The following is a 13453-nucleotide window of genomic DNA, read 5'->3' on the forward strand; positions in this document are numbered from 1 at the left end:
TTGTTGGAAAAATCTGTTAATGGGTTTCTTAGCAAGATTGTTTATATCCTATATTTGCAGGGTGAGCAGCAGAAGAGGATAAAGTTAATTAAAACCAATATTGAAATTTTCCATTTAATCCCCATGTCAACACATCTACAGTTTAAATAGAGGATTTTCAAGTTCATTTTTATTTCTTGTTGCCAGACATTAGTTAACAGTGTAATCTCACATCGACATGGGCTTGGTTTTCTCCAGGCACTCCAGCTTTCCCCCATAGTCTAAAATCCTGGTTCATTGATGTCTCTAAATTGCTCTCAGGTGTGCGTGTGAGTGTGTGGTTGTGTGGCCCTGAAACAGACCAGCCACCTGCTTACCTTCACCCAACAGCAGCCGGGTTGGCTCCAGCAACCTGGTGAGCCCAAAAGGGATTCAACAGCTTCTAAAAACAGATGGATTTTTATTTCACACCTGAACACAAAACTAACATTTTTATTCTCTCCCCCCCCCCCCCCCTCAGCTAAATGTGAAGACCAAAGATGATGTAACAGTCTCTGACTGCTGGCCCCTGACCTAATTGGCAAGACAGAACTGGAAAAACTACAAACATTTTTACCAAACAAGTATCATAAATGTAAATTCTCAGTTTCAACATTGTGTTATTTTGAATTGTAAATGTAACGGAACACAGTCCTCTGACGACCGGTACTCTTGTTCCGTTCCTAAACCCGTCACTTATAAACGAAGGAACGGAAGTAAGTCGATCCATTTACACGGTGACACACGGCTCTTCCGGTCTGCCGCTGCGGCGTGCTTGGCTGCTCCTTCGGAGAACTACCTGACTCAGGTTTGTTGATAGATGGTTGTTGGAGAACCAGGAGGAGAAATCCGCGGTTCTAGGTCTAAGAGAACAGGCAGGAGAGAACTACAGAGGACGAGAGGAACATCAGAGAGGCAGCAGAACGGCGGAGACGCGCTTACGTCATCATGACGGTCATGAGAGGAGAATGGTCCCGTAGGGGGTGATGGGGAATGGAGAACATACGTTACTGTGTCATACGATGTTTTGTTGTTTATTAAAGTTGATCTAAAGAAAGCAGGACTGTCTAAATACTATACGGCGGAATTGTAGTGTCACTTTAAAGTAACATTAAATAAAAGGATCCATAAATAAATGCTAAACTAAGATTCTGTTTTTAAACCAACAATTTGAACATTCCTGATATATATATATTTAAATATGATTAAAAACAAAAAAGTAAATAAACTAAATTGTTAAGATAAAAAAAACAAAACAATATAAACATCAGGCCGAACAGGAAGAGGGCAGTAAAGTCTCATTCTGATGAAAATAGTGATGATTGAGGACATATGAAGAAAGTTTAGCTCAGTTTCTTTATGTTGTGAATCAGGAGCAGACGAAAAACTGCCTTTGAAAAAGATTGTATGTGTTACAAAGAAAATGCGCTGGGGGGGGGGCACAAGCTTCCTGCTCCGCTCCATTCTGATGCTTCCACTGTCAGATTAACAGATCCATGAACCTCCTTGTTTTCCTCAAATGAGCTGGAATCTGGATCCAACCTGTACGGCTGGATAGTTCTGATATTGCTGCCTTTTTTGTTGCACCGCTAATGTTAGGTTGGGTTTTTAGGGATGGACACAGAGAGCTCTCAGCAAAGGGAAGGGACACGGGAGGGAGGTTGCTCTTGCCCTTAGACCCTCCTTCGGGGTAAGGAAAAATAAGCCTTAAAAAATGGATTTCCGAAAAAAAAAAAGAAGAAACCTCAGGGATGTCCACATGAAGGCCCGGCGATGTACCAGAGCTCCTAGAGAAGAATCAGCTCATCTAACCCTACAACTACATGTTCAAATAGTTCAGCAGATGGGCTTCATCCAGATGAAGTTGGGGGACAGCTGGGGGCGCGAGACGAGCCAGAGGCAGGATCCACAGCCTAGTGTAGGAGCAGGAGCAGAGACGAGCCAACTGGAGTCACTCCCCCAGAGGGGAGTGGGAAAGAGGGACGACACATAAATCGCACTGCACCCAACGGGGGCATGGAGAACTAAATGATAATTGATCCAGAATAGAACAGAAGTAGATGAGAGTAGAGGACAGAACCCCAGTGTACCATACTTTCCCCAACTTCAGACGTCTAGCAGCCTATTAACAACTAATTGTTATTGTTATTCCATTTAATTCAAACATGTTAATACTAATTTGCATGCACTATGGTACTTATAGCGGATGCTAAAAATAATAAAAATTCTGTGTTTTTAGAAAATCAATATTTATATAATGTAGTATTCATCTAGGGAATGGGTCGCCCTGACCCGCTTTATGAAACTATCTTGCCTCTACAGATAAATATGTATAATGGATGTAATGAAAATTTTAATCATTTATTCCCCCAAACTTCATTACAGAAGGTGAAGTAGGTGGAGGTGGAGCTACAAATTAAATATTCTCTGATTACTAGCCAGTCTGGCAATAAGCCTGTTTTCAGCCTAACTTTGAATGTGGAAACTCACCGTCTAAACATCCCATAGAAATGGTAAGCAAGAATATTTTTATTGCATTTGTATTAGTGAACAGTAAAATACTCTACAATAACATTTTCTCCTTTAGTTTGCCAAAGGGACTTAGGTGGTTGCCAGGGAACAGCGCCCCGATCATGTCTTGAAACCCTCTTCAACCACTGACGGAGGTCTTATTCCTTTCAGAGACATGTTAAGGATGCTCTGTGTAAGCGCTGCAGCCATCTCTGGTGTGCGCTGGCTCCTCCCAGTCCACAGTTGATGGCACAGACCAGAATTTTGGGCTTCCACGTCCAGAACGCCTGTGAACGCGCGTCGCTATGCAGGTGTTAAAGTCCGGTCGCGAGCTCCTCGTACACATTGGGTGTTCGTTGATCGCATGCAGACAGCTCAACCGCTTGAACTTTTTCACGCTGAATCGCAGCACTGCAACCAATGGGGGACTTGGATTTGGTAGTGACGTGTGGGGGGCATCCGCTTCAAGACACTGAAGAACCAACCGTTGTACACATGATCACGAAGGACTCTGAGACGTTAATAATCGCGCTTTGTGTCCGGTTGGGTTAATATGACTCTAAGATGAACATTAATAGGAATAGAGCTGTGAAAACAAAAAGCCTAGAGCAAGATTTGCGGGATTTGCATCGCTTTGACTTTGCACTCAGAGCCTCCACCATTGTAGATGGCGGATGAGCGCTCACAAACAATAAATACACAAAAGGAGAAGAATCGTCTTGGCTAACTGCGTGTCTGGTGTTTGTCCGATGTGAACACAACCGGCTGTATGCGGGTTCATAAAACCAAAACGACAAAACAAGAAAAAGACGCGTCAACAATTTAATAGTGGATGTCATTGACTAATCGTTGACAGCCCTATTCTCTTGTAAATTCTTAGTTTATTTTGGTTGGGACGGAAGGATGTGAAAAATGTTCATGTTGAACAGACTAAGTCAGAGTTTCTGATCTGATGCCCGTCCCAAATGCTTTCTTCAGGCCAGACAGAGCCTCCATGGACGGGCTGGAGAAGAAACTGGAAGGTCTGACCATCGCTCAGCGCTGTCATCCAGAGCAGTCCACCTACCTGCTGCACCTGGCCCTGCACCCCTGCGGGCCTCTGGCCGTGTCCTGCTCCAGCTTCTCCATCCGCCTGCATGACCGGAACACTCTGGACCTCCTGGGGGAGTGTCAGGACCACAGCGGGGCAATGTGCGGCCTCACGTTTGCCCACACCTCGCCTGTGCTCCTGTACTCTGGCTCAGCTGATGGCACGGTCCGGGCGTGGGACACCCGCCGCCCCGGCTCGAAGGCGGTGCAGATTTTCAAAAGTGAGGCAGCTCACTGTTACAGCAGTGTGGGCCTGAGCTGCAGCGACACGCTCCTGTGTGCCGGCACGGAGCAGATCAGCGACGGCGACAGCTTCCTGGTCTTCTGGGATTCCAGGAAAGCCGGTGCCCTTCTGGGGGTGTATTCAGAGTCGCACAGTGATGACATCACCCAAGTGTGCTTCCATCCACAGGATAAAGACCGACTAGCCTCTGGTTCCACAGATGGACTTGTTAATGTTTTTGACCTGAGCCAGGGGACGGAGGACGAGGCGCTTCTGGCCACCTGTAACAGCGGCTCCTCGGCGGCGGCGGTGTGCTGGTCCGGAGCTGAACACACCCAGCTGCTGTGCCTCAGCCACGACGAGGGCCTCCACCTGTGGGACCTTGGCCAGCTGGAAACAGACGAGCCTCTCACCCTCTTCAGCGCCGCTGACGCCCGCAGCCTGGCTCCTCTGCCTGACAGGGGAGGCGTGGACTACCTGGTTGGCGGGCAGTGGCTGCAGGAAGACCAGAAGCTGCTGGTGTTGGGGGGAATGAGCAGCGGGGACCTCCACCTGATGGAGTGTGACAGCAGCGGGCTGCATCTGCTGAGAAGCCTTGAAGGCGGCCACACCTCCACGGCCCGGTGCTTCCTGTGGGATGCAGCGCGGGGCGCTCTGATCACCGGGGGAGAGGATGCGCAGCTGTTGCTATGGAAACCGGAGGAGAGGCAGGTCACCGCAGGAATAAGGGAATCCATGAAGAGCAAATCAGCTTTAAAATTAAAATCCAGACCTCATAAGAAGTATGGGTATCAGAGGGAGAGGAAGGGGACGTGACCAAAACACGGTCATCTGGACCGAAGCTGACGGGCAGCTGGGACAGACAGGCGCCTGATGGGTGTGCTGCTGCACCGAAATAATTTTTTAATGCTTTTGTTTTCACTGTTTTTAAATGAAAACGAATTTTGATGCATCAGCTGATCTCAACGCTTCATTTTCCGCTTATTGACTGATCAAGTCAATATGCAGAAAAAAAGGATGGAGTCCGTCTCTCACCAGGAGCCTCTCTGCTCAGGAGAACGGAGGGACTCATAATGTGTTTTTAATGGTATTTTAGACTAACTTTGTGCGCAAACATTTAAAAAGCCTGTATGACAGCAAATATGAGCTACTTGCAAGGAAGTTGAACACCATCAGCTCATCCCCTTTTCAGGAAGAACTGACAGCATAGCAGGTAAACATGCTGGAGCTGCTCCACTGCAGCGCGGTCAGAGGCCGAGCCAACAGAACCTGGTTTGTTTGGGGTCCACAGATCCATGACTCTGAACAATCTGATTCTTCTATGTGGATCTGCCATTTTGGACACATTTCTCCACACACTGCTGTGATCATAGCAGTATAACCACCAACATCAGTCCAGTTCTGGGCCCTCAGGTCACACCAGCATGCAGAAGAATATGGAAACTGCAGTTAAACAGCTTTTTTTTTGGAACGTTAAAGGATTCTGTATATTTGGAAATAATAAACAGAACTTCCGGTGGGATTCTGCTTCTAATACAATTAAATCAAACTTTATAAAATAGCGCTTTCCATGCATTTTGCAGCTTGAAGCGCTTAAACATTTAGAACAAAAAACACACTATTACAATAAAAACCCAGCCCACCCTCCCCATTCCCCTCCGTTAAAACATATGACCCTTGACCCCACAAACAATGAATACTGATAAAAGTAAGTCCTCAAAGAAACTTCAGGCTTGGCTTTGCTGTGAGGAAACAGTATTTGGGAATCTCTTCATACCAGGAGCCAGCTCGGCCATTGGAACATGACCACAACGCCCACCCAGACCGGGACAGCAGAGGGGTCCACTTCACAGCCGTGAGGCTGCAGGGGCAAACTCCAGCTGCCCCAGCAAGGGCAACAACTGCAGCAACAACCACTGACCAAGCCGGCAAGCCCTGGAGGAAAAGATCCCCACAAGAAGCACTGGGGCTGAAATCATGATAAGATACTAAAATTGTAAAAACAGAAAATTGAGAATAAGATGCATAAAATGAAATTAAATACATAAAATAGCATATACTAAAACTAATAGAATAAATAAGCAGATAAGATCAACTAAAAGCCAAATTAACAAGGTGGGTCTTGAGCCTCTTCTTAAAAACCTCTACATCTCTACCCCCACCTATCTTTCTTCAGTATGGTTTGAGTTACAGTTACAGCAAAACAATTTGAGACACAAAGTACTTTATCTGTTGAATAAATCAATAAAAGAGCAAAAAATTCATCTCTAATTCTGATTTTTTTAAAAATATTTGAATAGAATGAAAACCGGAAGACATTAAAGCTCACACGAGCCCATATTCGAATAAATATGAATAGAATAGAATCGAATAGTAGACTTTATTAATCCCATGATTGGGATATTCCTCTTGTCAGCGGCAGCACAGGAAAAAGACATCCGAAAAACTGCAAAGAGACATACTGCAAGTAGTGTAAGTGACCAGTCATAACGTTTTTCGGATTAACAGTGCAGTATTCAAGTTAAATTAGATAAAAATAAATGAATAGGTAAAGTACACACCTAAAAGTGTGCAGCCCAGAACAGAGACGACCTTCTTAACCAATTTGTTAAGTCTCTTCAAGTCTCTGCCTGCACTGCCCCCCGCCCAGCACACAACTCCATAAAGGACCACTGAGGCCACCACAGTGTCATTAAAGGTCCTAAGCAGCTGTCTGCATCCACCAAAAGACCTCAGTCTCCTCAGCAGGTGGAGGCGACTCTGGCCCCTCCTGTACAGAGCATCCGTGTTGGCGGACCAGTCCAGTCTGTTGTTCAGGTGAACACCCAGGTATTTAAATGTGTCCAGAAACTCAATGTCTGAACCCTGGATGTTCACCAGTGACTGTGATGGTGAGGACCTCCTGAAGTCCAGGACCAGCTCCTTTGTCTTGCTGGTGTTTAGCAGCAGATGGTTGTTTTCACACCAGCCCACAAAGTCAGAGGTGACCCCCCTGTACTCCTGCTCGTCCCCCCGATACACAGCCCACAATGGCACTGTCATCTGAGAACTTCTGAAGGTGACAGTGGTGGCAGGGAAAAGATAACTGTTAAAACTGAGACTTTTCCTTTAATCTACGTCACAAGCTTGGATTTGATGCTACTATCATTGACTGTATGAAAGAACTTGAAAGAGTGACCCCTCCTCCCTGGTGTTCCAAACAGGAAGTAAATGCTGATTCAAAGAAGCCAAAAACCCATAGACTTCTATAGAGAAACAAACAGCTGTTACTGTCATTATTATTGTCATATTTAGTCCCACTTTAAGTGGTAGAGGTGTGGACTTCCAACAAGTTTACTCCTAATTGGAGAGAGTGGTTGCCGTAGAAACAAGGACTCAGACTGACTTGGACCCATCACTGGTTACTGGGGTTATGTGGCTCCAACATGGTCGTGTCGCAAAGAAATGGTGACTGAATTGACTCAATTTTGTTGGAGCAGGATATAAGCTATTTTGACGATGATGTCACACTCACTCACTCCACTTCTCTTATGCTAGGTTCACACTGACCTCGGCTACACACATTTAAGTGACCACTTCCAATGAAAAGTCTACACAAACGTGCGTAAACGCGCATTTTGTGATTCTGCGTTTCGAAACTCTCACATTAACGCATAGCTGTGCATATTTTTATGACTGTTTTGGGACGTGACGTACAAAACGCACGACCAGTGAATGCATGTTGGACCAGCTCAAACTTTGACCAATCAGAAACTTGGATTTGGCGGTGACGTGTGGATTTGGTTCATCTGGTGAACCCAAACACAGTGACATGCCTGACGAGGCCTGCGTTAATTTTTCAAACAAAGATAAAACAAACAACTCCAACACTCCTCTGACATGATGGTAACCCATATTCACCATTGCAAGGACGCTAGGAATGAGTCGAACCGGTTTGTCACCAAATCGCTAGATTAGCACCACTTCAGCATTTTGCACCAAGTTGGAAGAGGACTACAGCCAATTGACTGCATGTTACTGAGTTTTGGCTAACTTTAGGCCCATCTCCAATCATTCTTTTTTTTAATCAAATATTTTTGAGAGGGTCGTCTCCACACAGTTGCCATCTTTTCTGATCAGAAACAAAATACTGGAGGTATTTCTCTTCAAAAGGATTGACAGGGGCTTTTAATGCGCCTCCAGGGGCAACTGATGCAGGAGACCAATGGATCCTTGTCCTGCTGGATTTATCAGCTGTATTTGATACTGTTACCCAAACGATTATATTTTCCAGGCGTGGTGATGTGGTGGCGATTTATGGTACTGCCGTTGACTGGTCCAGGAGGGAATCAAGCTCTGAATGTTTTGTAGCGACTTTTAAATAAGCCTTTTTGGGTGAGTCCTAGGAGGAAATGACTACTCTATGGGCTGCCAGGTCCCTCCAGAGGGAAGTGGGCAATGAAGGTTTCCGTTAAGATGAATGCCTCTCTGGAGACGTTGTTGGCTGGAGGCCTTCCAATCCCACGCAGTGGCTACAGGCCGGACATCAACCAGGCGCTAAAACAGCCACCACTGAGCAAACAAAAGGCCAAAGTCGTCCTCCACCATCAGCCGTGCCTGGCAGAGGCGGTGGTTGAATGATGCGCCTTCCCGGGGTGGGGACGCGGCCAGGGAACGGGTGCACCATGTTCCTCCGCATAGGAAAAGCCTCATCTGCCACAAAGACATGGGGCAGGGGTCCTCGCTGCTCTGATCCTGGGATGAGGCAGTCAGGTGGCAGATTGAGTGTGCCACAGTGGAGTGCCTGACCAAAGTTGGAGTTGGCCAGGGTACAGCCGTCAATCGTTTTGCCATAGTCCCCAACATCAACTATCCTGAATCACCAGAGGGCGTCCACAACTGCCAAGAGAACAATGGAGAAAAGACTCTTGTAGTTGTACAAAATACAACTGGGATCCTGAATTGAGGGGCACCTTCATGACGACATGCTTCCCGTCCACAGCTTCACAGCAGTTTGGTAAGTTCCACTGCTCAAAGAACTCCTTGGTGATGGACTTCCAATCTTCTGCAGTGTGCACCCCCATGAACTCCTCCACCAGCCTGTCCCGGATAGCAGTCAAGACCTCGGGATGGTAATGGCGACTGTAGAGACACCAAAACTGTAAGTGGAGGCGGCAGACACACAATAACATTAGGAGAACCTTGCATATAACTGAAAGAGCCCAAAGAGAACATAAAAGTACAGTTCTCTAAAGTATTGATGCTGAAAAAGCTTTTGACTGCGTTAATTGGAAATTTTTATTCTTAGTCTTAGAAAAAATGGGATTTAATAACAAATCGGGAGAAATAATAAAAACAATATATTCACAACCAACAGCTAGAATTAAAATAAATGGGAATTTTACAGGAACATTTAAATTGGAAAGATCAACAAGGCAGGGTTGTGGACTCTCCACAACTCTATTTGCTCTCTTTATCGAGCCTCTGGCACAGGCAATTCGTGAAAAACTTGAAATTAAAGGAGTCTCAATGAATGGCGTTGAACATAAAATAGGATTGTTTGCTGAGGACTTAATGGCGTACCTTGAACAACCAGAATCATCAATTCCACACTTTATGAAGCTGTTGGGAACATTTGAAAATTTATCGGGATATAAAATAAATATTTTAAAAACTCAGACTCTAACATTCAACCATGTTCCCTCTGAATACATTAGAAACAACTTTAAATTCAATTGGAATGTGAAAAGTATTAAATACGTAGGTGTAGAAATAACACAAGACTTTGAAAATATAAACATTAAAAATTATTCAGAAGTACAAGAAAAGATAAAAAAGACATAGAAAGATGGTCAACACTCCCACTAGATTTCAGCTCTAGAATCGAAAATGTGAAAATGAACATTTTCGAACTATCCCGTCTTCATCCCCTCAGGGCTGAAGAAGAGCAAACATGGAATCAATTTCTAACCCTTGTGCTATCCTAGGCACTTTAACACTGGGAGTTGGGTCATCTAGACCCACTAGACAGTGCGCTGAACCTTTTTTCTTCAATGATTTGTGATCTTCACTGGTGTCAATGGATTACATGAAATCTTTCCACCTTTTTTCATTTCATTTCATTTCATTTATTTATTTGTTCCTTTCATGAAAATTGATGTTCAAATGTTTACATATTTCTCTTACATATTAAACATTTTCATGATTGGAAAGGAGCAGAATTGAAGAACACAATTCTTATAATTATCTGCTCCCTTTTAAACATTACATTTACATTTCTCACACCATCACCTGTGCTCAGATTTCACAATGTACAATTCCACTACACAGTAAATACATTCCATTCATTTATTACATACATTCCAAAAATTCCATTCAACAGTCAAGTTTGTACAAACTAATTTGTTTAGCTTTATACATCCGTTTAAATTGAATAATACTTTGACAACTTTTTAACTGATTCTCCTGGGAATTCCACATTTTTACCCCTGCTATAGACAAACACTTTTGCTTTAATGTTGTTCGAGCAATCTGTTGTTTGAAATCAAATTTTCTCCTATGATTTTCATCTCCTGTGGTAAAAATAAAAAGCTTTTGAAGGTCTTCTGGTAAATCTCTGTTTCTGGCTCTAAACATAACTAATAAGGTCTGCAATTCAATTAGATTTTTGAGTTTTAATAAGCCTGACTTAATAAAAAGTTCATTTGTGTGATCTCTAAAATTAGCTTTGTGAATAATTCGAATAGCTCTCTTCTGTAGCAGAATTAAGGGCCTTATATTTGTTTCATATGTATTTCCCCACACTTCAATACAATACGTAAAATAAGGTAAAACCAAAGAGCAATATAACATGTGCATAACATGACATGGTAAAACATATTTAGATTTGTTCAGAACAAAAAGGCTCTTGGCTACTTTATTTTTTACATAAAATATATGAGATTTCCATGTTAATTTGTCGTCCAACATAACCCCTAAAAATTTAAATTCAGACACCTGTTCTATTTTTATGTTGTCAATGGACAAAGTCACTTCTGTTCTGTTTTTATTACCAAATACCATAAACTTTGTTTTAGTTAGATTCAAAGATAGTTTATTGTAGTCAAACCACATTTTGAGTTTTATCATTTCCATTTCAATACTTTTAGCTAAGGTTTTCAGATTATCCCCAGAACAAAAAAAGTTAGTATCATCAGCAAATAAAACAAACTGTAACAACTTAGAAATATCACAAATATCATTTATATATAAAATAAAAAGTTTAGGTCCTACAATTGAGCCTTGTGGGAGTCCACAAATAATATTCATGAGATCAGACTTCTTACCTCCAAACTGCACATATTGTTGTCGGTTTTTTAAATAACTGGTAAGCCAGTTCAGGGCGATTCCTCTAACCCCATATGCATATAATTTAGAAATCAAGATAGAATGATCTATGGTGTCAAAAGCCTTTTTTAAATCCATGAAAACTCCTATTGTGTATTTCTTTTTGTCAATTGCTGTTGAAATTTCTTCAACTATTTTCATTATAGCCAAGTCTGTAGACCTATTATAACGAAACCCAAACTGATTCTCACTTAACAATTTATTTTTTTCAATAAAGCTGTCTAGTTTGTTAACGAACAACTTTTCTAAAACTTTAGAAAATTGTGAAAGTAATGAAACTGGTCTGTAATTATTAAAAGTATGTCTGTCTCCATTTTTAAAAAAAGGAATAACTTTAGCTATTTTCATCTTCTCAGGAAAAATTCCTAATCTAAGTGAAAGATTAAAGATATGATGTAGTGGTTTTACAACACAATCTATGGTCATTTTTATTAATTTCATGTCAATCCCGTCACTGTCCTTTGAGGTCTTGTTTTTTAGTTTGTATACTGTAGTCAAAATATCATTATCAGTCACATCAGATAAATACATAGATTGAGAAATCCAATTTTTATTTTTAATAATATCTTTTGATTGTAAATTACATGTAATATTTTCTGCTAAATTGGGTCCTATATTTACAAAAAATGAATTGAATTCATTTGCCATGTCCTCTTGCTTTTTAATGACCACATTGTCTTTAAGGAAGAAGTGAGGTAGTTCCATTGATCCTGACTTATTTCCTATGACCTTATTCAGAATATTCCACGTAGCCTTTAAGTTATGTTTATTTTCATGCAGAATCCTATGATAATATTTCTTTTCAGCTTGTCTCAATACATTTGTTAACTTGTTTTTGTAAACCTTATAACGTTTTTCAGCTGCTGCTGTTCTTAAGTTTAAAAAGTCCTTATAGAGTTTGTTTTTCTTTTTACAAGCATTCTGTAGGCCCTTTGTTATCCAGGGTTTTCTTTTATTTTTAGATTTAGGTCTACTTAGAACTTCTGGACAATGTCTATTGTAAAGATCTAAATAACATTTCAGAAAAGCCTCATATGCACCATTTACATCATCTGTATAAATTTCATTCCAGTCTTGATATATGAGATCATTTCTGAACGCGTTCACAGTTTCATCATTCCTTATTCTTTTGTATATTTGGTGAATTTCTGCTGACTTTTTTTGCAACCTGAAGTCAAATATAGCAAATACAGGCAAGTGATCGCTTATGTCATTAATTACTAACCCACAATTTCTTTGAGTTTCCAAAATATTAGTAAAAATGTTGTCTATTAAAGTTGCACTAGTTGTTGTTATTCTGCTAGGCTTTGTAATCAAAGGATACAGTCCTTTACTATATAATGAATCAAAAAAATCAGATGTTTGTAAATGTGAATCTAGCTTTATGAGATCTATATTGAAGTCTCCACAAATTATTAATTGTTTATGATGGTTTAGATTACTTAACATATCTTCTAAATTTTCCTTAAAAGTTTCAATTTTTGATCCTGGTTTCCTATATACACATCCAACAGTCATATTTTTGTTTTTTTGTAACTCTATTTCCACAGCAACACTTTCCATTAAATCATCAATAGTAGATGTCATGCATTTTACCGGTTTCCATTTTAAACCGTTATCAATATAAAGGGCAACTCCCCCTCCAGTCCTATTTGTTCTGCTATTGAAATACAAATCATAACCTTCAACTTTCAAATTATTTTCCTTCCCTTTAATTATCCATGTCTCTGACAGAGCAATTACTTTAAATTTTCCTTTAAATGTGTCCAAAAAAAATTTAATTTTATCAAAATTTCTTGGTAGACTTCTACAATTGAAATGAATAACAGAAAATGTTCCCTCAGTTTTAACTTCACTGAGTTGTTCCTCACAGTAATATCTGCAGGTATCCTTGAACTTATTAAACACATGAGTCTCTGGATCCACATCATTATCAAAATCATAAAGTCCATGCTCTGTATAATCAAACTTAGAAGTGTTTTCACTCACCACTGAGTCAGTCATTTGTGCTGAAAATGAAGTCCTGCTCTCTACAGAATAGTCCACAGTCTGATTCTGTCAGTAGACTCTAAACAAAATAGAACTTTAGAGTTTTTCATTTGTACTGATCCAGGTCTTTCACTTGTCTCACTGCTACCACTTTAGCTTGCTCTGGTGATCCATTCAGTTTTATGAACACTTTTCCATTCCTGTTCCAGGTGGCTTGTATTTTGTGTTGCTTTTTCAGTAAACGGCATGTCCAAGCAA

The 13453-nt window shown here is 41.4% G+C and overlaps 1 protein-coding gene across 3 annotated transcripts; it reads left to right on the plus strand.

Annotated features, from left to right (window-relative positions):
* The first annotated feature begins 305 nt into the window (after positions 1 to 305).
* On the plus strand, positions 306 to 5906 carry wdr89 (WD repeat domain 89). 3 transcript variants are annotated; one of them, XM_020713812.3, is made up of 3 exons: positions 306 to 394; positions 500 to 613; positions 3508 to 5906. In XM_020713812.3, coding segments are annotated over exons 2-3 (1152 nt in total). In that variant the 5' UTR covers positions 306 to 394; positions 500 to 611; the 3' UTR covers positions 4658 to 5906. The 3 variants fall into 3 exon arrangements, with proteins under 3 accessions (XP_020569471.1, XP_020569472.1, XP_078796917.1); XM_020713813.3 differs by lacking the exons at positions 306 to 394; positions 500 to 613 and adding an exon at positions 690 to 826; XM_078940791.1 differs by lacking the exons at positions 306 to 394; positions 500 to 613 and adding an exon at positions 2537 to 2722.
* Positions 5907 to 13453: the final 7547 nt, after the last annotated feature.

This window comes from Oryzias latipes, chromosome 22 (assembly GCF_053564925.1).
Source record: "Oryzias latipes strain Hd-rR chromosome 22, Olatipes_Hd-rR_3.1".
Lineage (NCBI taxonomy): Eukaryota > Metazoa > Chordata > Actinopteri > Beloniformes > Adrianichthyidae > Oryzias > Oryzias latipes.